Below are 25,569 nucleotides of genomic sequence, written 5' to 3'. Positions count from 1 at the left end.
AGACAGCATAGAGACACTGAGTTTAGACTTATTATATTGTTATTATTGTATCTTTGGTTAATTTATCATGATGCTAAGTATTCACAAGAAATGAGATTTTCGCCCTACTTCACAGCTTGATGTACTGTTACACATTGTAGTTTATTGAATGTGACACTTGTCAAACATTCAGAAAAGTATTATGCTTGTCCCTGTTTCACAAGTGAGATAATTTAGGTTCAGAAAGAAGCATTTGCCAAGATTAGTCAGCTAGCACTGGAAGGAGCTGGTTTTCCACCATCTGTGCTGTTGCTACTCGCTCTGCTGCCTCTGCAGGGAAGGATCTATAATCTCTCTCCATTTACATTCCACTCCTCTGTATCATCTTTTTGGCACCTCTCCTTTCTCAGATGTTTTCTCTTATCCTAATTTGCATTTCCCACTTTTTCTAATTTGATCAAAGTATAGAAACATTTTGCTACAGTCTTCTTCTTTCTGCCAGGACTGGTACTGAGGGGCATTGGAATGCTCCACTCATCTCTAATTTGAGAATTGCTTATGTCCACCTGAAACATCAGAAAGTTTTACTGTCATATTTTGTTCACTTATGATGACATAGTTGCCTGTTTTTAGTGAATCTTCTTGACCATATACTTAAAGTTACAATTTAGAAACAATATTAACCTAAAACGTAATGATTACATTCATCTATATTCACTTACCTTTTATAAGGTCTGATAATATTAAAAATCATAAACCATAAGAATAATTGGTTTTGGGTGTATCTCCATGATGTCTTTCAATAAATTTGTTTACCATCTTATTAGTGAAACAAATAGAATCTGATAATCAGGTTTCTTCTTTTCTAGGTATGACCAGAGAGGAATGTATGTATTAGTTGGAACATCAGAAGGACACATCTTTGTTATCAATGCCAAACCCTCAAGTTCATTTGAGATTCTTGGATTCATAGGTACTTACATTGAATTCTTTTTTTCCCCTATCTGGACAGCATGTGGGTTCTTAGTTCCTTGACCAGGGATCAAACCCATGCCCCCTACCCTGGGAGCACAGAGTCTTAACCACCGGATCGCCAGGAAAGTTGCCATAGACTGCTTATTAACTTAAGATGTTGGTCAATTTATTCTAAAGAATTTAAAGTTGTGAAAACAGGGCCATGGTGAAGCAATTACTTGTAGCATGTTTTCTAAAACAGAAACATTTAAATAGCTATTCAAAGTTACTAAGGAGAATTCCCATATCATATTTAGAGGTTTTGGTACATCTACTTGGTATACAGTTGATATTAAATAACTCTTCTTGAATCAGTTAATGAATTAATGAAATGGCTAAATGTTTCTAGTGTTACTGCAAATGTAAGTTGAGTTGGTTTATCCCTGAAATACTTAAAAAAAAATTTGTTTATGTATTTGGCTGTGCTGGGTCTTAGTTGCCACACCAGAATCTTTAGTTGTGGCGTGCAGGATCTATAGTTGCAGCATGTGGAATCTAGTTCCCCAACCAGAGATTGAACCAGGCCCCCTGCACTGGGAGTGTGGAATCTTGGCCACTGAACCACCAGGGAAGTCCCGAAATAACTTTTTAAATAATATTTGATCTCTATTTAATTAGAATATCTAAAGAAAGTTTTGTTACATGCATCTTTACTCCGGGCTTTCACAACTGAGGGTTCGGGTTCAATCCCTGGTTGGGGAACTAAGATTCCACAAGCCATGTGGTATGGTCGAAAATAAATAAATGAATAAATTTTTTTTAAAAATGACATTCAGCTTTTTCAGTAATGTGTGTTCAAATGCCTAGGTAAACCGCAGAACTGACAGGCGAGATAGCACTTTGGTGATAAATAATAAGAACTAATACTTTTCTCTCTGGCTTTATATTCCAAATGTAAATGTAAATTTTCAAATCTATGTACTGATTTTTAAAAATTAAGTGCCTACTAAGTGTAAAATGCTGAACCTAGGCCCTGTGGAAGCATGAAAATGTCAAGGAAGGAATTTAGTGGAGGAGGAATAGCAGAGTGCTATGTAGGCTCAGGAAAAGAAGTAATTAATTCTCAGGTGTGAAGAAAGGAATGGAAGTGAAGAGGAGGCACAGAGAATATGGAGCAGGAGAATTTTGCAAGGATTTAAAGTAGTGGAGGAAGGGGCTTGTTGGGATTCTAGCTCAGGACAAAAGTTTGAGCAATGGCCCTTGAAATGGTAAGAAGTCTGGCATAACAAGTATATGAGTTTACCAGATTATGATCATGATGACAAGGTCTGAAACAAAGTGGAGGGTCTTGAACATCATCCCAAGGAGTCTGGGCTTTGTTCTGTAGTTAATGACACATCATCAGACGTTTTCAAGATGGGACTAGTGTGATTTGATTTGGTTTTTAGAGGATGACTCTGGCATCAGTGTGAAGGCTGGAGAAGAAAGGCAAGAGGACGGAATAAAAAAATTCAGAAAAACATTATAGTAACTCACACAAGAAATGCTGTTAGTCATAACAAAAGCCAACATTTATTGAGGGAGTCCTTATCATGTAATATCCAGTATTCTAAGTACTTGGCATGTGTTAATTCATTTAATTCTTATAGGCAACTTTTGTGAGGTAGAGACCACTGTTATGCCCAGTTTAAAGATAAGGCAATTGAGGCACAATGAGGTTAAGTATTTGTCCAAAGCCACACAGGTACCCAGGACTCAAGCTCAGGAAGTCTGGTTTCAGAGCTTATGCTCTTATCCACAGTGTACAAGATCATGCAGCAGTCATGGAAAGGGGAAGGAGTAGACAGTTATGAATGATGGAATTGGTAGAACTTGATAATTGATTGTATGTGAAAGGAAGGGATCAGCAATGACTCTGAAGTTTCTAACCCAGATGGTGGAAGTTTGTGCTGTGATCAGTTGAAGTAAAAACTCAAGGGAGAAGAAAGTTATGGAGGCTGAGGGATAGGGTGAGCTGACAAGCTCTGTAGAGTTGAAGCCAATAAGATCTTCATTTGGAGATTTACCATTAATTCAGAAATGAAGATTTGTAGTTCAAAGTTTAATGATGGAATTCTGAACTTGCAATCATGGAAGCTCATGAGATGGTTTAAGACAGAGTTGAAGCAAACCCAACTGTGTAATGAGGTCAAATAGGTAACCTAAATATGTGAATTAGATGGCATGGAGTGTGTTAGGACTGATGGCTGACCTCAGAATGGGTACCAGTCCTGCCTAAGTGTTCCATTTTTTAACATATCTTGTCAGTCAGAGTATGGGATGGGAAAAGCTACTTACTCTGAAGTTGTAGACAGAGAAGACAAGGCAGTGAAGAAAATGAAAGATGGGCGAGAGAACTGGGAGTCACCCGTACCAGGAAGAGCTTAAAGAAGGAAGGCTGTCTGAATGGTGGACTGTGACAGAAGTGTCAGTGGCCTGAGGACTAGGATGAGGCAGACACTGTGTGAGCCCAGGGAGACCTACCCCTTTGGGACAAAGAGACAGAGTTTCAGGTGGGAAAGGCAGTCAGAAAAGGAGGTTGGTAACCAGCAATTTCTGCTCTCGGATGTTTGCAGTGGAGAAAAGGGAATTAGTAACTGGTGGGGAAACAGGGTTGAAGGAACATTCTAATCTGAAGATAGGGGAGTCTTAAGGCCTCAATAGGAGAAGACATAAAAGACCCAAGGAAATTAAAAGAGGTAATTAATAGCACATGGTGTAATAATATATTGGAGGCATAGGCTCAAAATCACAGAAGGAAAGGGTTACATTTTATTCCTAAAAATGTCAAGAAATGAAGAGGGAAGATAAGAACAGAAAATGTGAGATTCAGGACAAGAAAGTTGAAGTCAAGTTTATGTCAGATGTTCTCTGTCTTCCTTGTTCAGTAAGAGGAAAGGTTACCCTATAAACACCTGAGTGGAGGGGCTAAGATGGGGCCTGAGATGGTGGACACACACAGAACAGCAGCAGTGTGAAGTGGTGGTAGTGAAGCTGGAGAGAATCCAAGGTGGGCCCCAGGCAAGGCACCTTGCAAAAGTGGGATTCGCTGGCTTACTGTAGGACAAACTCATAACAGCAAGTGTATTCCCACCACACCTGTGATACCTTGACCATGGCAAAAATGTTTATTCAGTACTGGGAATGGGCAAATGGCTGGAGTGGACATTCAAGAGGACAGAGCTTGTGGGCGCTGCTGGGTAGGGTAGAGCCGGCAGACTCTGGATGCCCCTCTGGCTGGATGGAAGCTGAGTCCCACCCAGCTGGATTGAATCTGCCCACTTAGACATCTCATGGGGAAAATCCCCCATCTGCTCATCAAAAAATGTTTCTCTCACTTATGTTTAAAGATCACTTAAATATCCAATAAGTAAATTTGGATAAGAAGATTTAGTTAAGACAGGTCTATAATGTGATATCTTACCTAGAAATATGAAAGCCTCTATAAACATATCAATAATGACTTGTGTTGATTTCCATTTGCTTTCAGAGATGGGCAAAGGCATTTTACAAATATCCACAGTGTCTCCTTTGGAAACAGACATAGTAGAAGTGATGGTGCTTTCCCCATTTCCAGAAACAAGTAGAAGCAGACTGGAAATATTTTCTCTGCCTAAAATACTACCAGAAGGTAAAGAAAAGTGAGCAAGCAATTCTGTCCTGGGCACCCAGTTGAATAGTTGCTATAACTTTCTTTTTTTTTTTTTTTTTCCCCAGTGATAGCATTTTTTTTCTTTTAACATGTGGAGAGGTTAAAATGCCCACAACCTTTTCTGTGTCTTACAAAATAAAGCTGATGTGACTGTTAAATAATGTGAAATGTGGACTTTCCTCTCAGTTCAGTTCAGTCACTCAGTTGTGTCCAACTTTTTGGGACCCCATGGACTGCAGCACACCAGGTTTCTCTGTCCATCACCAGCTTCCAGAGCTTACTCAAACTCATGTCCATTGAGTCGGTGATGCTATCCAACTATCTCATCCTCTGTTGTCCCCTTCTCCTCCTGCCTTCAATCTTTCCCAGCATCAGGGTCTTTTCCAAGGAGTCAATTCTTTGCATCAGGTGGCCAAAGTATTGGAGTTTCAGCTTCAGCATCAGTCCTTCCAATGAACATTCAAGACTGATTTCCTTTAGGATAGACTGGTTGGATCTCCTTGCAATCCAAGGGATTCTGAAGAGCCTTCTCCAACACCAAAGTTCAAAAGCATCAATTCTTCGCAGAGCTCAGCTTTCTTTATAGTCCAACTTTCACATCCATACATGACTACTGGAAAAACCTTAGCTTTGACTAGATGGACCTTGGCAAAGTAATGTCTTTGCTTTTTAATATGCTGTCTAGGTTGGTCATAACTTTCCTTCCAAGGAGTAAGTGTCTTTTAATTTCATGGCTACAGTCTCCATCTGCAGTGATTTTGGAGCCCCCCCAAATAAAGTCTGTCACTGTTTCCACTGTTTCCCCATTTATTGGCCATGAAGTAATGGGACCAGATGCCATGATCTTAGTCTTCTGAATGTTGAATTTTAAGCCAACTTTTTCACTCCCCTCTTTCACTTTCATCAAGAGGCTCTTTAGTTCTTCCCTTTCTGTTAGAGGTGTGGTATCGTCTGCATATCTGAGGTTATTGATATTTCTCCTGGCAATCTTGATTCCAGCTTGTGCTTCATCCAGTCCAGTATTTCTCATGATGTACTCTGCATGTAAGTTAAATAAACAGGGTGACAATGTACAGACTTGATGTACTCCTTTCCCAGTTTGGAACCAGTCTGTCGTTCCATGTCTGGTTCTAACTGTTGCTTCTTGACCTGCATACAAATTTCTCAGGAGGCAGGTAATGTGGTTTGGTATTCCCATCTCTTTCAGAATTTTCCGCAGTTTGTGGTGATCCACATCGTCAAAGGCTTTGGCATAGTCAGTAAAGCAGAAGTAGATGTTGTTATGGAACTCTCTTGCCTTTTCGATGATCCAGCAGATGTTGGCAATTTGATCTCTGGTTCCTTTGCCTTTTATAAATCCAGCTTAAACATCTGGAAGTTCACAGTTCACATACTGTTGAAGCCTGGCTTGGAGAATTTTGAGCATTACTTTACTAGCGTGTAAGATGAGTGCAATTGTGCAGTAGTTTGAGCATTCTTTGGCATTGCCTTTCTTTGGGATTGGAATGAAAATTGACATTTTCCAGTCCTGTGGCCATTGCTGAGTTTTCCAAGTGCTGGCATGTTGAGTGCAGCACTTTCATAGCATCATCTTTTAGGATTTGAAATAGCTCAACTGGAATTCCATCACTTCCACTTGCTTTGTTCATAGTGATGCTTTCTAAAACCCATTTGACTTCACATTCCTTGATGTCTGGCTCTAGGTGAGTGATCACACTATCGTGATTATCTGGGTCATGAAGATCTTTTTTGTATAGTTCTCCTGTGTATTCTTGCCACCTCTTCTTAATATCTTCAGCTTCTGTTAGATCCATACCATTTCTGTCCTTTACTGTGCCCATCTTTGCATGAATGTTCCCATGGTAGCTCTAATTTTCTTGAAAAGATCTCTAGTCTTTCCCATTCTATTGCTTTCCTCTGTTTCTTTGCACTGACCACTGAGGAAGGCTTTCTTATCTCCTTGTTATTCTTTGGAATGCTGCATTCAAATGGGTGTATCTTTCCTTTTCTCCTTTGCCTTTCACTTCTCCTATTTTCCCAACTCTTCGTAAGGCCTCCTGAGACAACCATTTTGCCTTTTTGCATTTCTTTTTCTTGGGGATGGTCTTGATCACTGCCTCCTGTACAATGTAACGAACCTCCATTCATGATTCTTCAGGCACTCTGTCTATCAGATCTAATCCCTTGAATCTATTTGTCACTAGATTCTGTCATTCATACGAATCTTCTTATCAGAGGAAAAAAAGGATCAACTGTCACTTTTGTAAGTTGATTTGTCACTTCGTGATGTCTCTTTTTGTTGTTGTTGTGTCCGACTCTTGTGACCCCATGGACTGAGCCCACAGGCTCCTCTGTCCATGGGATTTCCCAGACAAAAGTACTAGAGTGGCTTGCCATTTCCTTCTCCACTCTTTTTTGTAGCTTTAAATATACAGAGTCAAGTTCATATACATTACTATGTAGTTACTTTCATTGATAAAATCATAAGAAAGCTTTCTGGATAAAAAGGTATATTAAAATAGACACTTTGTTTTAGATAACAAATATATCTGGGTAGCTATTTTTCAAATATTTAATTATAGAGTATAAGAAAGTAAAAAACCTCAAGGTACTTTATGTCTTAATTAAGACTGTCTAGACCATCATGAGTTTCATCATGTCTCTACTTAACTGATAAAATTAACAAAAGTCTTATAAAAGATAATTTACTTACTGTTAGTCATTTAATACTCAAGTATTTCTAATGGAGCCACATTGTTTTCCAATCATTTGTATCCCCTAATAGTCTCTACGTTAACTGAGCATTTAATTTTTTATTTTGCTTTTCATAGTTGTCATAACAATTTAAAAAAATCGATAAATAGTACAAATTATCTATCTTCTTCCCCAAATATTACAGTTTCTGCAAGCTTTGCTGATGAACGAGGGAGGCTGAGAGATGAATTCATTCATAAGTTCGTGTATGAGACAGAGCACACTTTGTCCTCTGCGGTCTTGAACTTGCAAAGTAACCGAATATATGGCTTCTGTAATCAAGTGCCATACATCTGCAGCTATCTTCTTCCTAGAAAAGTATGCCAAAACTTAAGCATTCTGTCATTTTTCTTAGCACTCAAGATTGGTACATTGTATTCATTAGACATGATCCACGCTTTAACACTCTAGTCCAGTTAACAAATGTCTTTATTATAGTAAAATAACTTCTTTGAATTAGATATATTAGCATGATTTGTTAATTCATCATAAAATTTTAACATTTGAGCAACCTCATACTTGTGGTGCATGCATCATACTTGTCAGATAAACATGCAGATGACACAATATTAGTTTAGTGACTTTCAAAACTATTTTTTAAAAATCTATCATTAGAAAATCAATGCTACAAGGGTCAGGAACTACAGCCTTGATGATTTTCAGTGGAGCTTTATACTTGAGTCTTAAAGAAAGTTGCAAGCAAAATGCCTCTATGTTTCTAGTATCCTTTCATCATACTCTTCAAACTTCTTCCATATTACATCATTTCTTGCTACATACAGTAACCCAGATTATATCACCCTTCTTTTTCTAAATCCTTCAGTCAAAAGCCTTCTCTCTCAGAGTAGCCAATATCAGCAAGGTCTGAAACAAAGACATTCAAAGAAGGAAAGACTGGTTTATAGTAAGGAGGATTTAAGAAAAGCTTCCTGGTAGAAGTAATAGTTGAACTGGACTTTGAAGAATAGTTCAGATTTAGACATGAGAAATATTGTGTACAATCTTGGCAGAGAGGTGGGGTTCCTGAAGTAGGGAGGGAAGCCAGATTGGTGGGCATGGGATGGGGAAGAGCATTCCATATAGAAGTCACACATATGCAGAGGTTTAAAGGTGGGAATACATGAGAAATGGGGGGGGGCGGTGATGGTGGTGGTGGAAATTGACTCATTTATTTTGACTTGAAGATAGGAGTATTTGAAAAGGATTAGTGAAAAATCAAGATAGTCAGTTGTAGGCTGGGATTTTTAATGGTAGCTGATATACAGAGGAGACTTTTCTTAGTTGGCTGAAATGAACATTTATTTGCAATCAGAGATTAAAAAATGTGGGGCAAATATAGGTGTCCACTTTATCATGTATCAGTTTATTTCCAATGACAATGTTTTTGGATTTGAATCTGACTATATATGCATAACTGCAAGGTGCAACTCCCCTGATCTTTTCTATAATATGGTCATTTTCTTTGATTGGCAGGAACATAGTGGTGTTTACATTCTTAAGCCATACCAAAAAATACAAAGCAAACAATATGGACCTGGAATGCTCTCTCTGTCTCCACATGGATTGTGGCTCATAACAATAGCTAAATGTGGAATTCTGTGCATCCGAGATATTCATACTTTGGTAAACTCCTTTTTCTCCCCCCAGTCATTGGATTTCCATCCTGATCTCATACAAGGAACAAAAGCTCTTAGGAAAGGAATTGGAACTGTTAAGTAAATTGACTCATAACTTATTTACCACTGATGGTGTTATTGACTTCAACATTAGCTGTATTTATGTGCCAAGGTTTGAGCCTCTAAGGGAGGAAGTGCAGGCCACTAGACTGAAACCTGCAAAGAAGGAACATGGGGCAGTAGGTGAGCTCCAGTCCATCTCCATCACCACTTATTGTGTGGCAAGAAAATTCACTGAACTGCTTATTCTCACCCTGTGAGATTTTGGTAAGAGCCAAGGAGAGGGTATATGCAAAACTTCTTCAGAAACAGTGAATTGCTATGCAAATCTAGGATGATTGCTGCTAGCTCCCTGGCCTGGAGGGCCTCTAACCTGGTTGCTGCCACCCTCCTCCACCCCAGGCCTGAGTTCTTCCTGTGATGCTGAAAGAATACACAAGGGTGTGGCCCTTAACTGAGTCCTCCCCCATCACTTGCAGACTTCAGTGCCACCAGTCCTACTACCATTTCTGATTTCCATTGTTCTCAGATCTCTGATTAAATGAAAAATAGTTTCTTCTCCCCAAGTGGAAGATCCTTTTCTAGGTTTTGAGATCAAGTTGTACTGGTTATCAGTACAATTTAATTATTTCATATTATATAGGGAAAGATCTTAAATATCTTACAAATAATTTTTAAATGAACAGTTTGCAAACCAGGACATTTTCTCTTATTCAAATGATTTGTAAATGTGTGCTACAACTGATAGTGGCATGACAGCAAGATGTCAGAGTTTTTCTGGATGATTCTGTGCAATGTGCCTCATATGGGAGGTTATTCATGGCAGTACTGCTTGTAAAAGCAACCTAATATCCATCAACAGAGGACTGGATAAATAAATAATCATGCATAAACAGTGCATAAATAAAGTATGGAATATTATGCTGTAATACAGCATGAGGAAATCTTTATGCAACAATATGGAAAGAATCCCAAGACATATTATTATAATAAGTAGGAAAGGCAAAGTGTGTAATACACATCTTATGTTATACTTCATATTAAAAATTGCTTGTATAAAAATTATTTACATACGTTAAAATCCTCTGAAAATATATTTAAGATATGATTGTATTGATTGCCTTTGGGAGGTATTGGGGAAGGGGAAGGAAGGAGATTTCACTGCATATTCTTTTATAGTTTTTTTTAAATTTTGAAACATTTGAATGTATTCCCTATTCAAAAATTTTTAAAAATTTTAAAACTATCATGGTTGATAACTAGTGTGACAAAGAAATCCATTTTTGATCAAGTAATTTAAACCATTGTACTGTGTACCAACTAATGGTGTGCTTGGGTTCTAATTAAACTGGTTTAATTGGCCTCCTCCATCATTCTTCACTCATTGCCCATCGCCTCCTCTCATCGCACTCAGCCTCTTCGCACATAAAGGGGACTTGCTTAATCCTTGAAGACATCTGAATTTGCCTGCACTGTCCATTCTCAGCAAGTCTATTCTCCCTTCCATATCTGATTTTCCTATTGGTGACAATAATTCCTCTTTTTCCATATTACCTAGAAGGGAGAACAAATCAATACTGATGAATGTATTTTGTATTAGTAATTTTCAGTTCCATGTATTACTAAGAGACTACTCCATACCAACTAAAATGCTGTGAACAAATAGGACAAGGTTTATCCATAAGCAAAAGTGCATGTAACCCCCTTAGGAAAAAACCCTATGGTAGAGCTGCATTCGTAATTTCTGCACTTTGTTCCTAAAACTATTAAGGAAACATTTACTCGGTGTCGGAGTCATTCTCACCAGGGGCACGGGATTCAGTCGGTGAGAATTTCAATGGATGGACAAAGCATTCTGGTGAATGGGAGAGATGACAGCACACTGGTTAACCTAAGATGGAGGTAAATACAGGTCGCAGTAAGCAACCTCACGTAATATGGTGTTTTAAAATATAGATGTTCTTATTTAGTTAATAGCAGGGCCAACATAACTGGAGACAGCTGCCACTGAAACAACTGCTGTACTAATGATCCCAAGAAGGGGGAAGATGCCGTGCTATGCGAGGGCCACATAGGGAGGCAGCAGGGAGGGTTAGGAGACAGAGGGAGCAGGGAAAACATGGACAAGAGCCTTCATTTTGGTTTCCATGGAGAGGAGCAGCCAGGCTTAGGATTGGCTAATTTGGATAACTTCAGTGGGTTCTGGGCCCTAGGAGCTGCTTCTAGTTGTCCAATACTTGACCCAGGTATTACTAGGAGAGGAAAATAGTGGCCCCACGTTTGAAAGACCAATAGAGGATTTGCTTGGGGTTGTGGGCTTGTGGGTCTGCATTTGAAAGGTGAGCTCCAGGTAAGTTGTTTACTATCTCTATAACTTGCTGGTCCTGGAAGGGACAAGACCCCAGATGTCATAGCATCAAAATACAAAAAATAAAAAGACACAGTTAAGACCTATGAAGTGATCGGTCCTCCCTATCATAACATCTGTTGGAAGAACAAAAGGAATGAGGACAACTCTGAACGGTAGATCATTTTTAAAGGTCCTATTTATCCTTAAAAAACCTGACATAGGTGTGTGTGTTTCTGTACATGCGTACAGATTTACTTTCCTAATTAGACAATATTAAATTAATTTAGACTTTGCTTAGACTAAAACTAAAATTCTAAATAAACAAATAATTGCCAAGCATACAGATGATGGCCAGGGCATAGAGATCATGCAGGTAATGCCCTGAACTTGAAATGTCACTTTATTTGATCTGCCAATGGACGCCTCTTATCAATGTGCAATTTGTTTCCACAAAAATACTATTTCATAGTGCTTCCTGTAAGCAAAACAGTAATAAAACTCATTTTGGCACCTGACAACCCTTCTAAATCATCTACAAACATGTTATTCAAGGTGGAATCTGCAGCACCTGTGGGCTTGTTAGAAATGCGTGTTCTTGGGCCTCATCGAACTTTTTGAGTCAGAAACTTTATGGGTGGGGCCCAGGAATCTGTTTTAACAAGCCCTCCAGGCCATGCTGATATGCCTGAAGTTTGAGATGCTCTGGTGTACTGAGTGAAGTAATACTTCAGTGTGGGGCAGGGACTATGAGGACTGAACAGGGTAATGTGATTATATACAGTGTGAAGCAGCACAGCACCCAGTATGTTCTGAAGGTTCAGCCAGAGCAGTAACTCTTCTGTGCAGTGGCCAGGCTGGATGAGTAGAGAGGACCTGTAGGGTAAAGGATGGGGTCAGCCTGGGGAGAGATCAAGAAGATCGGGGGGATCAAGAAGCTAGTTGTGTCCTGGAGCCCATGAGAGTGCTGTCCTCTAAGAAGCAGAGTCCTAATAGCTTCAGGGCACTTTGGAGAAATGACCACATATATCTTTGTGTAGAAATGGATAGGTACTTGCAAATAACACTGCTAAATGTATCTTTTTCAAATTGTCTTGTTATAGCCTATGTGTTTTCCTTTTTATCAATATAGGCGGTTTGGAGGAGTCTTAGCCAATGATATTCTTGAATATAGCCAACAACTTACAACTTACCTGAAGACCATCATGGATGAGGAGAATGATTATTTAAGTATACCAAGAAAAGAATCCTTGGATTTGGAATCAGAATCTGAACATGCAGTTGAGTTTCAATATAGTTTTCTTTCTCCTTCCTCCCTCCCTCCCTCCTTTCTTTCCTTCCTTCCTAAATTGATATGTTTTCAGGTTATAGTTTTCTTTTAGCAGATATTTTAATAGTATTCCTCTTTATTCAGATATCCCATGATTTTCAAAAACAGCATGCACTACATTTAGGAGAAAAATATTCTACGTTTTCTCAAAGCAATCACAAATATTACATTTCAGACCTTATTTAAAACCATAGTACAAGGTCTATCTGGAAAAAGAAATCTATTACAATTCTGGTGCTTGTTCGAACTAGTCTCTCTGTACTTTTGCATCATGTGCATTATTTAGAATGTGTCTACCCAGAGGACATTTATTCACCCAGTCATTTAATAAATGTTTACTGAGGGCCTACAGAGTGCTAAGCTATGGTGATATAGCCATAAACAGTTGGGAAATTTACTGCTTTCGTGGAGCCTACAATCCAGTTGGGGGTTGGGGGTGAGCATAGAAAGATTAATAAATAATCAAATACATAAGAAAAATTAGATAGTAACAAGATCTATTTACTGAATAAAAAGGGGTTGGTGTGATAGTGTTGGCTGGAATAGCCCCTCCAAGGAGAAGGTCTGTGACTTGACTTTAAAAAAAAATACAGATGTGTGGGGGAGGGGCAAGTACTCAGGGCAGAGGGAGAAAGAGCTTAGTACATTTGAAGACCTAATATAAAAAAGACCTGTGCAGTTGAAGTGAGCAAGGGAGAGTGGTAGGAGATGAAGTCCTTGAGATGGGAAAAAGAACAGGCAAAGAAGGGCTTTGTAAACCAGGTAGCATTTGGACATAGTTTGACACGTAGTGAGAACCTATTAAAGTGTTCTGAGCAAAGGATTTACAGGATCTTACTTACATTTTTTTTAAATGATTGCTTCTGCTGTGTGGAATATGATTCTGCCTGCTTTGATAGGCAGCAGATAGGCATAAGTGTGGAAGCAGACAGAGCAAGGAGTTATAAGGCTCAGGTAGCAGCAATAGAGGTGGAAGAGTGTTGTGGAGAAGGGGCAGAATCCAGGCAGATTGTAGAGGTAGAGGTGACAGAACTTCTGATGAGTTGGACCTAGAGGGAAAGGGAAAGAAAGGACTCAAGGATGACGCCTAGATCTTTTACTTGAAGGTACCACTCACGGAGAAGGGAGAGACTATGGTGGGGGAGCCACTGTAGGGAGAAAGAAGAAAATCCAAAATCAGCTCCCCAGACTGAGCATGAGAACACTGTTAGAACACGGTTAGCATGAGAGAACATCCCAGTGAGGTACCCAGTAGGCTACTGTACAGATGTTCTGGGGAGAGCCCAGGATGCGAGGTGTTGGTCTGAGAGTCGAGGGCATATGAATGGAATTTAAAGTCATAAAACTAGATAAGATCATCATGGAAGACCGGATGGTGAGAAATACAAGGGGGACTAAGATAGAGTGACTTCTGGAGACCAGGAGAAGAGTTCAGGGAGGCAAAGGAGGTTGAGAAGAACCAGTGTGGAGTGGCCAGTGAGGAGAACCAACAGTCACAACATCCCAAACTCTCTCAAGACTTTTTGCTGCAAAGGGGAGCACAGAAATAGGGTGGCAGCTAAAAGGGAATGTGGTGGTCAGAGAAGAGTAGCTTTCCTGGGACAGGAGATTCCAGAGCATATTTAGATACTGTTGGGAAAGAGTCAGTAGAAGGCAGAAATGGATGATACAGAAGGGTGATGCAGAAACCTCGAGAAGGAAGAATAGATTAAGATCCTAAATAAAAAATGGTGGGGCAGGCCTTAACAGGCCATAGTATCTGGTCTACAGGAAGAAGGCCAAGAGTGATTTGGTGATCACTGTTGCTTTCTCAGTAAGAAGCATGACTGATATAAGGACAGATTGGAAGGAATAAACTTCAGCATTACATCTTGAGCAGGCAAAATGCTTATTAGCATTTTTTTAATGCAACAAGTGCAGAGGGATTCAAGCAATGAAATGAAGTAGGGTAGGAGGAGAACTTGATGAATTTTTAATTTAAGAAATATTCATCTTCTTCTAAGGTAAATGAGAATATGCAGTTAACCATTGACTCATCACAAGAGGAATTAGTCAAAGTTGATCATACAGAAGAAATTCCATGGATACAACAGAAAAGTCAAGAGGTATTCATCAAACATAAAAGAGGTTTGAAATAATGCTCTGTAGGTGTGTCCGGTAGATTCGTTTCCTATGAAAACCCATTGGAAAGTTAGAAAGTAGAGATACCGCTTGGCAGAGCATTGCATTGTGTAAGTGTAACTTTCCTGAAAGTAAGCAAGCACACCAAACACAGCTCAGTCTTTTTAGATGAAGTTGTGTGAGCTTTAAGCCCTGTACCTAGGCTAATGTGAAACCGAAGAAAAGTGTCCAGGTGTGCCAAAGCGAAGAATCAGCTGTGGCACCTCATGTTGCAATACATTTGAGAGGATGCCACAAGGTTGGCTTACATGGAAGGGGTGGATCAGGAACAGAAGAAGAAGCGCCATGGCTTCAGAGGTGCAGAAAGCTGGCACAGGTGGCAGCTGTGTCTGGACCTAGTCTGCTCTCGCTCAATACCCATGGAAATAGCAGACTAGTTTTCCTTTATCAACTATTCTGTTTAATTTTTCACTATTTTCTTACTGTTGGCCTTATCATTGACCTCAGTTCCAAGTTGCTTTATCGGTCACTTACATAGCAACAGTTCAGACTTAGGCAAAGTATTGCAGTGGTATTGTTACTACTTCATGTACACTTTATATTATTAGTCTTTAATTTTTTTTTCCTTATTTTTCTAGAGAAGTGCTATCTGTGTATCTGTATACATACACATGTATCTCTGATCTCATACTTATCTAAATGATATACTTGTTCCATTCCAGGCCATCAAAAAGGAGGTTAAATTGTTTTCCAACAAAAGGAGAGAGATAAAAAGAGGAATCAAAGCACTCGCTAAAACTGTAAGTGTTGTGATACACAGCTAAGCTGTGATGACAAACTCCAAAACATAATGGCATAAGGATGCAAAGTTTCTTTCTTTCCCTATATAATGGTTCTGGGTGGGTGTTCAGGTCAGTGGTTACTCTGCTCCGTGCAGTCATTCAGAGACCCAGGCTGACAGAGATTCTGCTATTTCTAGCACATGGCTTCTAAGGTTGCCTTGCTTGATTTCATCCCACTCAACTGGAAGGGGGAAAGAGCATGGAGGCATACATTGGGCAAATCTAGAGGTGGCCCTTATTGTTAGATTGAACCACAGAGATTGCTATTTTATATGGTTCAGCCAAATATACTCCAAATGTTTTTCGTTTTGTCTAAGGCATAGATCTAACTTAAAAAAAAATAAACATTGCATTTCACCAATTCATTTTATTGAATATGGCCATCCTTTTCCTGCTGATTTGCAGTGCCTCCTCCGATTCCCATGATTATGGAATTGTTTCTAGATAGTCTGTATTCTGAAATTGAGCATTGATCTTTTCCTTAGCTGATTCCAAACTATTTTGATTGCTACAGATTTATAAAATGTGGTTATATCTTGAAAGTAATTCTCCCTTTGCTCTTCATTTTCAGAAAATGTTGGCCTCTTTATACACACATTTTTATTTGAGTTTTAAAATCACCTTGTCAAGCTCTGTAAAAAAACTGATTTATTTTGAGAATAACTGCTTACAGTTTGATTCGGAGAAGAATTTCTTTGCCATCTCTGAAATTTTATACATATGTTTATATATATTATTTAAGATTTATGTTATAAATGTTGTAAATCTTTTATATAATATATAAAATATCAATAAGTATATATATATTTTCAAATTTTTAATGAGTTCTTTAGTGAAGTTTCATAGTCTAAAAGTGACTTTGTGTATGTTTCTTATTAGATCCTTTGTGGGTGGAATATTTTCTATTACATTTTCTAACTGAATACTACTGGATATGAATGTTACTAATTTTGTATATGGCCACTTTTCTGAATTCTCTTTTTAGTTCTGTTGCTTTGTCAATTGAATCTCTTGGATTGTGTAAGTGGACTATGAATATCTCCTGAAAATCACGTGTCTCTTATCAATCTTTATATTACTTTATTTCTTTTTCTTATCTTATGGTAAGGCCTTCTAATGTAATAGTGGTCAGAACATGCTTGTCTACTAACCTTAATGGGAACATTTCTAACTTTTACATGCAATGCTTGCTATTTTTCTGTTAGATATCCTTTTACAAATTAAAAGGAATCCCTTCCTATACCTGTTTTATAGAAGGTTTTATTGTTAATTTTATTGTGGAATTTATCAGATGTTTTGTATTCTTTGTATTCCTCAGATAGACTTTGGTCATTTTAAGTAGTACACCAGATTCAACTTGCTAATGTTTTATTAGTATTTTGTATTTCTAGTCATAAATAATATTGGTCTATTTTTCATAAACTTTCTTGGTCTAGTTATGATATTGGAGTTAGAACAGCATAAAATCATCAAGTGATGATGCTCCCCTCCCCCACATACACGTAAAACTATCTGGGTCTGATGTCTGTTGCAGAGTTGATTCTTTCCTATTGTTTCAAGTTCTTCTATGGTTATCAGTCTTACCAGGTTTTCTATTTCTTTTCAGGTATAGATTTGATAAATTATATTTTCTTAGAAAACTGTTTGTCTAAATGTATAATATAAAATTATGTAATATTCTACTTTTTAAGTCTTTTCTGATTTTTGAGTTATAGTTCTATTTTATTCCTAATGCTGTATGTTTGTGACTTTTATCTTTTTTCTTGATCACCCCATCCAACAGAATTTCTATTTTATTAGCATTTCCAAAGAATCAGGTATGGTTTTATTGATTTGATTCTGTTATTTTGAGATAACATTATACTTAATGTTATACCTATACATTTTGTAAATTTAGGATTTGATCAATTTAGAATTTTATTCATTCTTCTTTGCTTCATTCAGTTTTATTTTTCCTCTTTTACTTTTTTTAGTTGGAAATGTGGTTTATTTCCTAGTTTTTTCCACTATATTATGCATGTGACCATAAATATTCCACTGTGTACCACTTTGACTACATTGCATTGATTTTGATATACAACTTTCTCATTATTGCTTAGTTGTAAACATTTCTAATTCCATTTTGAATATATCAACCAAAGGGTGTTCTACAAGAATGTATGTATTTTTCTGTTTTTTATTTCCAGATTGTTTTGTCTTTTATTTATTTATAGATTGTTTTGCATATCTTTCTGTTGCTAACTTTGAACTTAATTTCACTATGTTTAGTAAATAAAGCTTGTTGAGATTATCTCTGTGACCTTGTACTGGTCACTTTTTGTGAGTGTTTCATGTGTTAGTAAAGAATATTTTGTTTTCTGGGTTTTGGGGGCAAGGTGGGTAAAATGTTCTTTAAATTCCTATTAGATCAATCTAATGGTGTTAGTTAAGTTTATGTTTTTGCTATTTAAACTGATTTCTAGGATGTGATAAGCAGTTTGTCAATTTATCCTTATATTTCTATCATATTTACGTTAGATGAAAAAACGTGCATGACAGATTGCCTTGATAGATTGCTCCTTTTATCCTTGTGAAATATTTATCTTTGTCTCTTTGGATGTTTTTAACTGTACACTTTGGTTTTTATATTAATATTTTTGCTCTATTTCCTTGTGTTAGCTCTTATTTACGTGTCTTTTTCAATTGCTTTATTTCCAACTTTATTCTGTCCTCTAATTAGTATAGAGCTGGACTACTTTCTTTAAATCCTATCTAAGAGTTTTAATGGGTGAGTTTAGCCACATTTACATTGATATGTTATGATATGATAAACATTGATATGTTTAAACTTAATCCCTGCCACTTTACTTTGGGTTTTCTGTTAATTTCCAAGTTTTTTTCTTTCTCCCTCTTCCCTATCTGTTTGGATTGCTTGTGCATTTTTTGTTATTATTGTTCTTTTCTTTCTTCTTTTTCTTCTTCTTTTTTTACCATTTTGGGACTATTCTATTTTTTTTCATAATTCTATTTTTTTTCAATTCTATGGAACTTCCCTGGTGGTCTAGTGGTTAAAGACTCCTCACTTCCAATGCAGAGGACAAGAGTTCAATCCCTGGTTGGGGAACTTAGAGCCCACATGCTGCATGTGTGGCAAAAAAAAAAAAAAAAAAAAAATCAAATTCTAGCCCATGTGCTTGACTTACTATTTTTTTTTAACATTACCTGGTGCCTTCCTGCTCAGTGGTAGAGAGCACAGAGGCATTGACATTGCCTAGAATCTCAACCCCATCCCAGATATCCTGAATAAGAATCTGCTATTTTGACACAATCCCCAGGTGATTCACAGGCACATGAAGTTGGAGGAACTCTGGTCTAGTGTGTGTCACACTATGTGCATGCTCAGTCATTGCAGTCATGTCCAACTCTTTGTGACCCTATGAACTGTAGCCCGCCAGGCTCCTCTGACCATGGGATTCTCCATGCAAGAATACTGGAGTGGATTGCCATGCCATCCTCCAATAAAATCTACGTCTCTTACATCTCCTGCATTGGCAGGCGGGTCCTTTACCGCTGGCCCCACCCGGGAAGCCCATGTCATATCGTATCTACCCTCCAGATTAGAGTCCAGTGTGCTTGCTTTTTTCTTACTTTTTACTTTCTCATCTCCTTCTGCTTCTCCCACTTTGTCTCACTGGTATCAATTAGAATTATAGTTTAAATTGGTATTTTTTTTTAACTTTTAAAAATGTGTAAATCTTATTTAGACTTAGTAAGAATTTCCTCTGACTTCAGTATATCCTTAATAATCCTTTCAGAGGGGTAGGTATCAGTGAACTTTCTGGGTCCCTGAATTTTTACAAATAACTCTATTTTGACCTCACACTTGAATGATGGTTTGTTGACTATAGAATTAGAGATTCAAAGTTTTTCTTCTACTTAAAACTTTGATCCAAAGCTATTGATCCGTTGTATTCTTGAATTCAGTGTCACTGATATGGGTTCTTCTCTTGGTCTTATTCTTCTATTTTTGTGATATTCTTTTCCTCTCTAGAAATGTTTAGGATTTGTTTCTTGTTTCCGTACAATCTGTTTCTAGCCCTGGGTTATTTGTTAAATCTTGAGTTTTCATGCTTTATTGTGTCTTTAAAAAATTCTCCCTATTGTTTCTTTAAACATTGTGGCCCCAGTTCTCTTATTCTCTTCTTCTTAAAGTCATGTTAGTAACAGGTACTTCTAGATATGTCACACACATTTATTGGTTTTCCTTTTACACTTTCATCTTTTTATCCTTTGTTATACACAGGGAGGATTCTTAGCTGACTTTTACCAACCAGTATCTTCAACTGTGTCTATTTCACTATTCAGCCCATCTATTGAATTTTCTGTTTGTTTTGAAGATTAAGCTTTTAAGTTCCATGATCTATTAATTATTTTGATAATACAATATTTTGCATCCCTAGTTACTGTGAAATTCTACTCTTCTTGCTTGATTAACTCTGCATGACAAGTTTTATGCTTATTAAATTTATTGTCTCTCTTCAGTGGTCTTGTTGTCCCCCAAATATTTGGAGATCTATTTTTTTGATTATTGCATGCTCATCTTTATAATTGAAATTCCCTGTTATAATTTCACCACAACAGTGCAGCAAGCTTGGGAAGAAGACGTGTAGGAGATCTAACTTCAGCAGATAATTCCAGTCTACCTTTTGCCTGAATACTGTCCCATGGACCCTTGGGCTATGCTGCATCATTCAGATCCAACTGATTTTCATATTTCAGAACCAGTTTCCATGCTGCAAAGGATTCTTTCTTCCTCTTTTGATTGCAGTATTGGATTTATTGATTTATTATACACTTCTTTCTCTTGATTTTATGGATTGGGGCAAGAAAGGAAGATTGCAAAGCCCATTTTCAGTCCATTTTGAAACTGAAGTCATTTTTTTCTATTATATTGTCTTTGCTGTTTTGGTTGATTTGTAAGGACTCTTTATATCTTGAAGATATTAATAACTTGTCATATATGTTGTAATATGTGTCCTTTGTCTCTGAATCTTTTGAAGCTATAAACTTTTAAAGATATTTTTATTATAGAAATGTTCAAATATACATATAAATAGAAGGAGTAATAATCAAATAAATCTAATCACCAATAGTGTTTCCTATACACCATCCACTAGGGCTTCCCAGGTGGCTCGGGGGTAAAGAATTCACCTGCCCATGCTGGAAATGCAGGTTTGACCCCTGAGTCGAGAAGATCCTCTGGAGAAGGGAATGGCAGCCCACTCCAGTATTCTTCCCTGGAGAATCCCATGGACAGAGGAGCCACGGGGTTGCACAGAGTCAGACATGACTGAGCGACTGAGCATGCACATATACACCATCCTCTCCCGTGCACCTCTTACCATGCATATATACAATATCATATCATTTCACCTTTAATTTTTTAAGTATATGTATCTAAAAGATAAGAACTCTGAAAATACTTAAGAAGAATACCTTTAGCATACCTAAATATCTGTAATTTCTTAATATCATTTCATGTTTTTGTTGTTTTTAGATAAGTAAGCTTTTATGAGTTAACCCTGTAACGTAATTCTTTGCTTGACAGTTAGATACATGGAATATCTATTTTTATTGGTTGCTGTCTGAAGAGACTCAAGGAAACATCTCTTTAAAGTTTATTTGTTTACTCATCTCCAACCTTTCCTACTTGAAAATTCAGGTTCTGGACATGATGGAAGAAAATGAAGCAGTAGATGATATTGCAAAATTAGAGCAACAAGAATTTGGCCTCGATCTTGAAGAACTGGAAAGGCTACATAATGAAAATGAGCAAGAAGTGGCAAAGGTAGGGAAAAACTTTATTGAAGCACCATAAAGATTTAATAAAGAAAGTAAAAATAAAATGGGAAGGAGAACTTTTCCAGAATAATGCAAATAAAATAAAACTTTTCTACCATAATGTGAATAAAGCAAACTTAGTGCATATAAATGGAATGAGTCAGAGAAGTTATGGAGAAGAAGAGCATCTAGACCAGCCAGACAGCTGTTGTCTCTTCACCATGACATTATGCCAACCATCTTCTGCCATATATTTGAACATTTTTGAAAGTCTCCTCAACCACCTGAAACCAACTTCAAACATTTTTTGTTTAGTAAGCTCTTTCCTAATTAGAGTTGAAATCATTCTTCCTGAACTCACTGATTCTTCTAATCTTTGAGCACCATCTACACTATAAGCCATTGTGAAAGTGGTTGGAGAAGACTAGCAATGTATCCTGTTTTCTTATTATAACAGATGGGAACCAGTCTAGGGCCTTTTTGAATGTTATTTGTTGTAGCAACCCAAAAAGGTGGGTTATTGTTTTCCTCACTTAAGGAAACTAAGTCACAGACACTCAGTCACTTGGTTAAGAGAATACAACTTGAGTCAGAGCCAGGAAGCAGTCCTGGTCTTGCCCACCATGCTTCTGGCTCATCCTCCTTGGCCCTGGCCTCACTCAGTCCTGGGATATACCAGCTTCTCCCAGCCCGTACATCTTGACCACCCTAAAATGAGTTGGCTTAGATGCCTGCTCCCGTCCTCATCCTCTCATTGTTTTGTTCTTTAAGTTCATGTCTGACTGCTTAGCCCCATGAACCTGCCTCTCTGGACGCCTGACCACTGATGCAGCCACTGTGCTCACTCGACTCCAACTCATGCCTCTGCCCCAGAGGCCCCATTCCTTGTTTCTTATCAAAGTCCTGTGCATCCCTCGAGGAGCTTCCTTGATCCTCTGACTCAGACTTTGACACAGAGATAGGCTCTTCACATGCTCATTTCCCTCATGTTGATTTTTCCTGACCTCTGGGCTTTCGAGGAGGTATCAGCCCTACACTGGATGTGATGGTAGAATATAGGACAGACCACTTGTCAGCAGATGGCACCGTAAGTCCACCTGGGAGCAGAATATTTGTCCCCGGGAAGAGCAAGGGATCCCTGTCCTAAAGAGACCAGGCCACTAGCCACCTCTGGCCAGGATCCCACCAATAAGGAAAAGACCAAAGCCCGATAATGACCACCTGGACATTAATTAATATTAATTAATGCAGAATAGTAATACTGTCCAACAGTATTAATATTTTTCTGAAAGGGTTGGTCAAGTAGCCTCAGAAGTAGTAAAGGGAGGGCCTGAAAGGACCCTGGAAATCAGTCAGATTCTGACAACTGATATGCCAAAAGAGCTGTTTGTTTAAGAAAAAGTAATTTTAAACTGTTTTAGCCATTAGCTCAATGGACAAAATAAAAAACAAAATGCAAATTAAACATGGTATTTGTTCAGACAATGAATAAAATAAAAATAAATAAATGAGTGAATGAATGAATGAATCTGGGAGATACTAGTCTCAGCTAGTTTTCTAATAATTCTTCCAACAAAGTGATATTAAAGAGAAAAAAAAAAGGTCTGCACAACATTGTAAATCAATTACACTTCAGTAAAAAAAAATTTTTGAAAAAAGATTCTGAAGAGGACCCTAACAACTAAAGATTGTTGGGTGTCACTTTCAGGCTAGCTCTTTTGGTGAATTTTATTAAAATAAGAATACTTCATCACTTAAATATTAGGTATTAGAATCAATTAAGGAGATAAAAACTAATTGAGGGAACATATGTTTCTAAATAGGAAAAAGTACATCATATGATTCCCCAGGAGTAGTAGAACATTCATTTCATGGTAGATGTAAATAAAAGAAGAATTTAGTACAGTAAAGACCCCAAGACAGAGGTCACAAACTGGCACTTTGGATATGCATTGACAAGAATTAAGCCAACATTTTTAGCTATTTCAAACTTTTCTAATAAAACAAGAATACTTGGCACACTGGGTTTGCTTCACCACCTTGCACCAGCCAGCCAGCTCTGCGAAGTGTGTATGGGCTATCTAGCTAACACAGCTGTGCAGCGGCCCGTGCACCTGCCGTGGCTCCTGTGTAGGACCTGCTTGCCCTTGGTGGTGTTCATATTTGACACCCTGGTCCTCAAGGAAGGGAGTCCTGAGCCTCCAGACTAAACCTTAGGTTCTCAAAGATAGGGGAATACCCCCTCCAAGTACATCTGGTTAAGGAATTTACAGTCAAGCTATTTTCTTTGAGGCCACATTTTCAACATGATTTTTCCCTTCATTTGTGTTCTTTAAGATAAGAAAGGATGTTGAGATGCAAAACCTAGCCAAGAGATATTTGGCTGAAATCATCAAAGAAGAATGCTGGAATTCGATGGCTGTGAAAGGCCGAGCTCTTAAGGTAACAGATGTAACTTCAAGTACATCTTAGCCAATGAAAATTTTCATTGAAAGTCTCATGGCAGAAAATTTTAAAAAGAAAAAGTGCAGGAAAGTCCGTATATAGGAAAGCAAACCACGCCTTGCCCCTTCCTGGGCTGAATTCCACCTCCATGTGTCACTTTTTCTGGGTCTTATTCTTCCTTCTCTGCTCGGTCCCCATGTGCTTCTAAACCAGCATCTCTTAAGATTTGTCTTACACCTCTTTCTCTCTTTCCTCTATGACACCACCTGCATCCAAGTCTCAATATCTGTCTATTCCAAAAAAGCCACCTCACTCACATTCCACACAGATTGAAAACTAGATCTAATAATGTTCACATTTCTACCTGTGTCTAGCTTCACATTTTCTTTCTTTTTCTTTTTCTTTTTTTTTTAGCTTCACATTTTCTAAGGGGGTGTTTTTGTGCCTTTTTATTAAGATTCCTTCCAACGCAGTTTCCGTCTTTGTCTCGGGTAACCAAAAGTCCCAATTTATGCCTATGATCCTGGAGTAACTATTAACGGCACCTTTTTCACTTTCAAATATGCCATCTGTTTAGATCATGAAGTATTGGTCACCCTACATTTATGAGCTTGATTATTGCTCTAAAACAGGGTTTCTTGAGAAGGGCACATTTGGGGCCAGATAATTCTTTGTTATGGTGCTGTCCTATGGATTGGAGGATTTTTGCAACATTCCTAGCCTCTGTCTACTAGGCCCCAGTAGTATCCACCATGCCCATTAATGACATTCAAAACTGTCTCCAGACTTTGCCAAATGTCACTGGGGGCCTGAAGAGGATGGGGACAGGGGCAAGCAAAATCACTTCGAGTTGAGAAGCACTGCTCTAGAGATAGATCTTTCACAAAAGTACAGTATTTTCTTACAAAGGTTACACCAATACTGATGGCATGCATTGTTCTTTTTTAAAAACTTCCATCAGCCATTTTGCTCATGCATGATGTTAACCTATGAATTAGTTTCAGTCAGAGAAAACATCTCCCAAAGTGCCTCAGAGACACATAATTGTACTCTTTTCATTTTGCTTTTTTTACCTCCAAGTGCTTTCACATCCCCTATGTGGTTGAGAACTTCCCAATGAAAGAACGCACAGATGAAGAGTTGAAAGAGTTGAAGAGAGTTGTGCAGCAAAAGAAGATTGAAACAGAGTGTCTTAAAGTACAATTTTAAGTATATATGTGTGTGTTTATATACGATGGTTTCTGTTTCAGTATTTCCTTCATACAGATTTGAGTTGAAATACTACTTAAGTCTAGATATTGTTTGTGTTTGTATTTGTAGTCCTTGTTTATGTCTACAACATGTTCTGATGAATACAGGAGCCTGTATCTAAATAGTAAGTCTAGAATCTATATCCTAACAACTTTGACTATCCCTCAAATATGATGATATACTTTAAAAAATTATATTTGGGAGTTTGTTTTTGTTCTGGCCATGAGTTCTTCATCCACTCATAACTCATTTTTATAATCTCTTATCACTGAGGATTATATTTTAAGATAGTTGGCCAGGGAAGAAGTAGAATCTGTTTTGATGGGATTTATGGTTTTCCTAAAGTAATCCTAGCATTT

The 25,569-nt window shown here is 37.8% G+C and overlaps 1 protein-coding gene across 1 annotated transcript in view; it reads left to right on the top strand.

Moving 5' to 3' along the window:
- The window catches only part of CFAP43 (cilia and flagella associated protein 43), a 95,153-nt gene that overhangs the window by 45,861 nt on the left and 23,723 nt on the right, over positions 1 to 25,569 (top strand). Inside the window, exons 12-22 of the mRNA XM_065923270.1 lie at positions 849 to 952; positions 4,463 to 4,603; positions 7,524 to 7,696; positions 8,852 to 9,001; positions 10,826 to 10,956; positions 12,534 to 12,681; positions 14,744 to 14,836; positions 15,575 to 15,652; positions 21,396 to 21,521; positions 23,852 to 23,956; positions 25,040 to 25,156. Of these exons, the coding sequence (XP_065779342.1) occupies positions 849 to 952; positions 4,463 to 4,603; positions 7,524 to 7,696; positions 8,852 to 9,001; positions 10,826 to 10,956; positions 12,534 to 12,681; positions 14,744 to 14,836; positions 15,575 to 15,652; positions 21,396 to 21,521; positions 23,852 to 23,956; positions 25,040 to 25,156 (1,366 nt within the window). The remainder of the gene's footprint in view (positions 1 to 848; positions 953 to 4,462; positions 4,604 to 7,523; positions 7,697 to 8,851; positions 9,002 to 10,825; positions 10,957 to 12,533; positions 12,682 to 14,743; positions 14,837 to 15,574; positions 15,653 to 21,395; positions 21,522 to 23,851; positions 23,957 to 25,039; positions 25,157 to 25,569) is intronic.

This window comes from Muntiacus reevesi, chromosome 2 (genome assembly GCF_963930625.1).
Source record: "Muntiacus reevesi chromosome 2, mMunRee1.1, whole genome shotgun sequence".
Classification (NCBI taxonomy): domain Eukaryota; kingdom Metazoa; phylum Chordata; class Mammalia; order Artiodactyla; family Cervidae; genus Muntiacus; species Muntiacus reevesi.
This window is presented reverse-complemented; position numbering and strand designations above follow the sequence as displayed.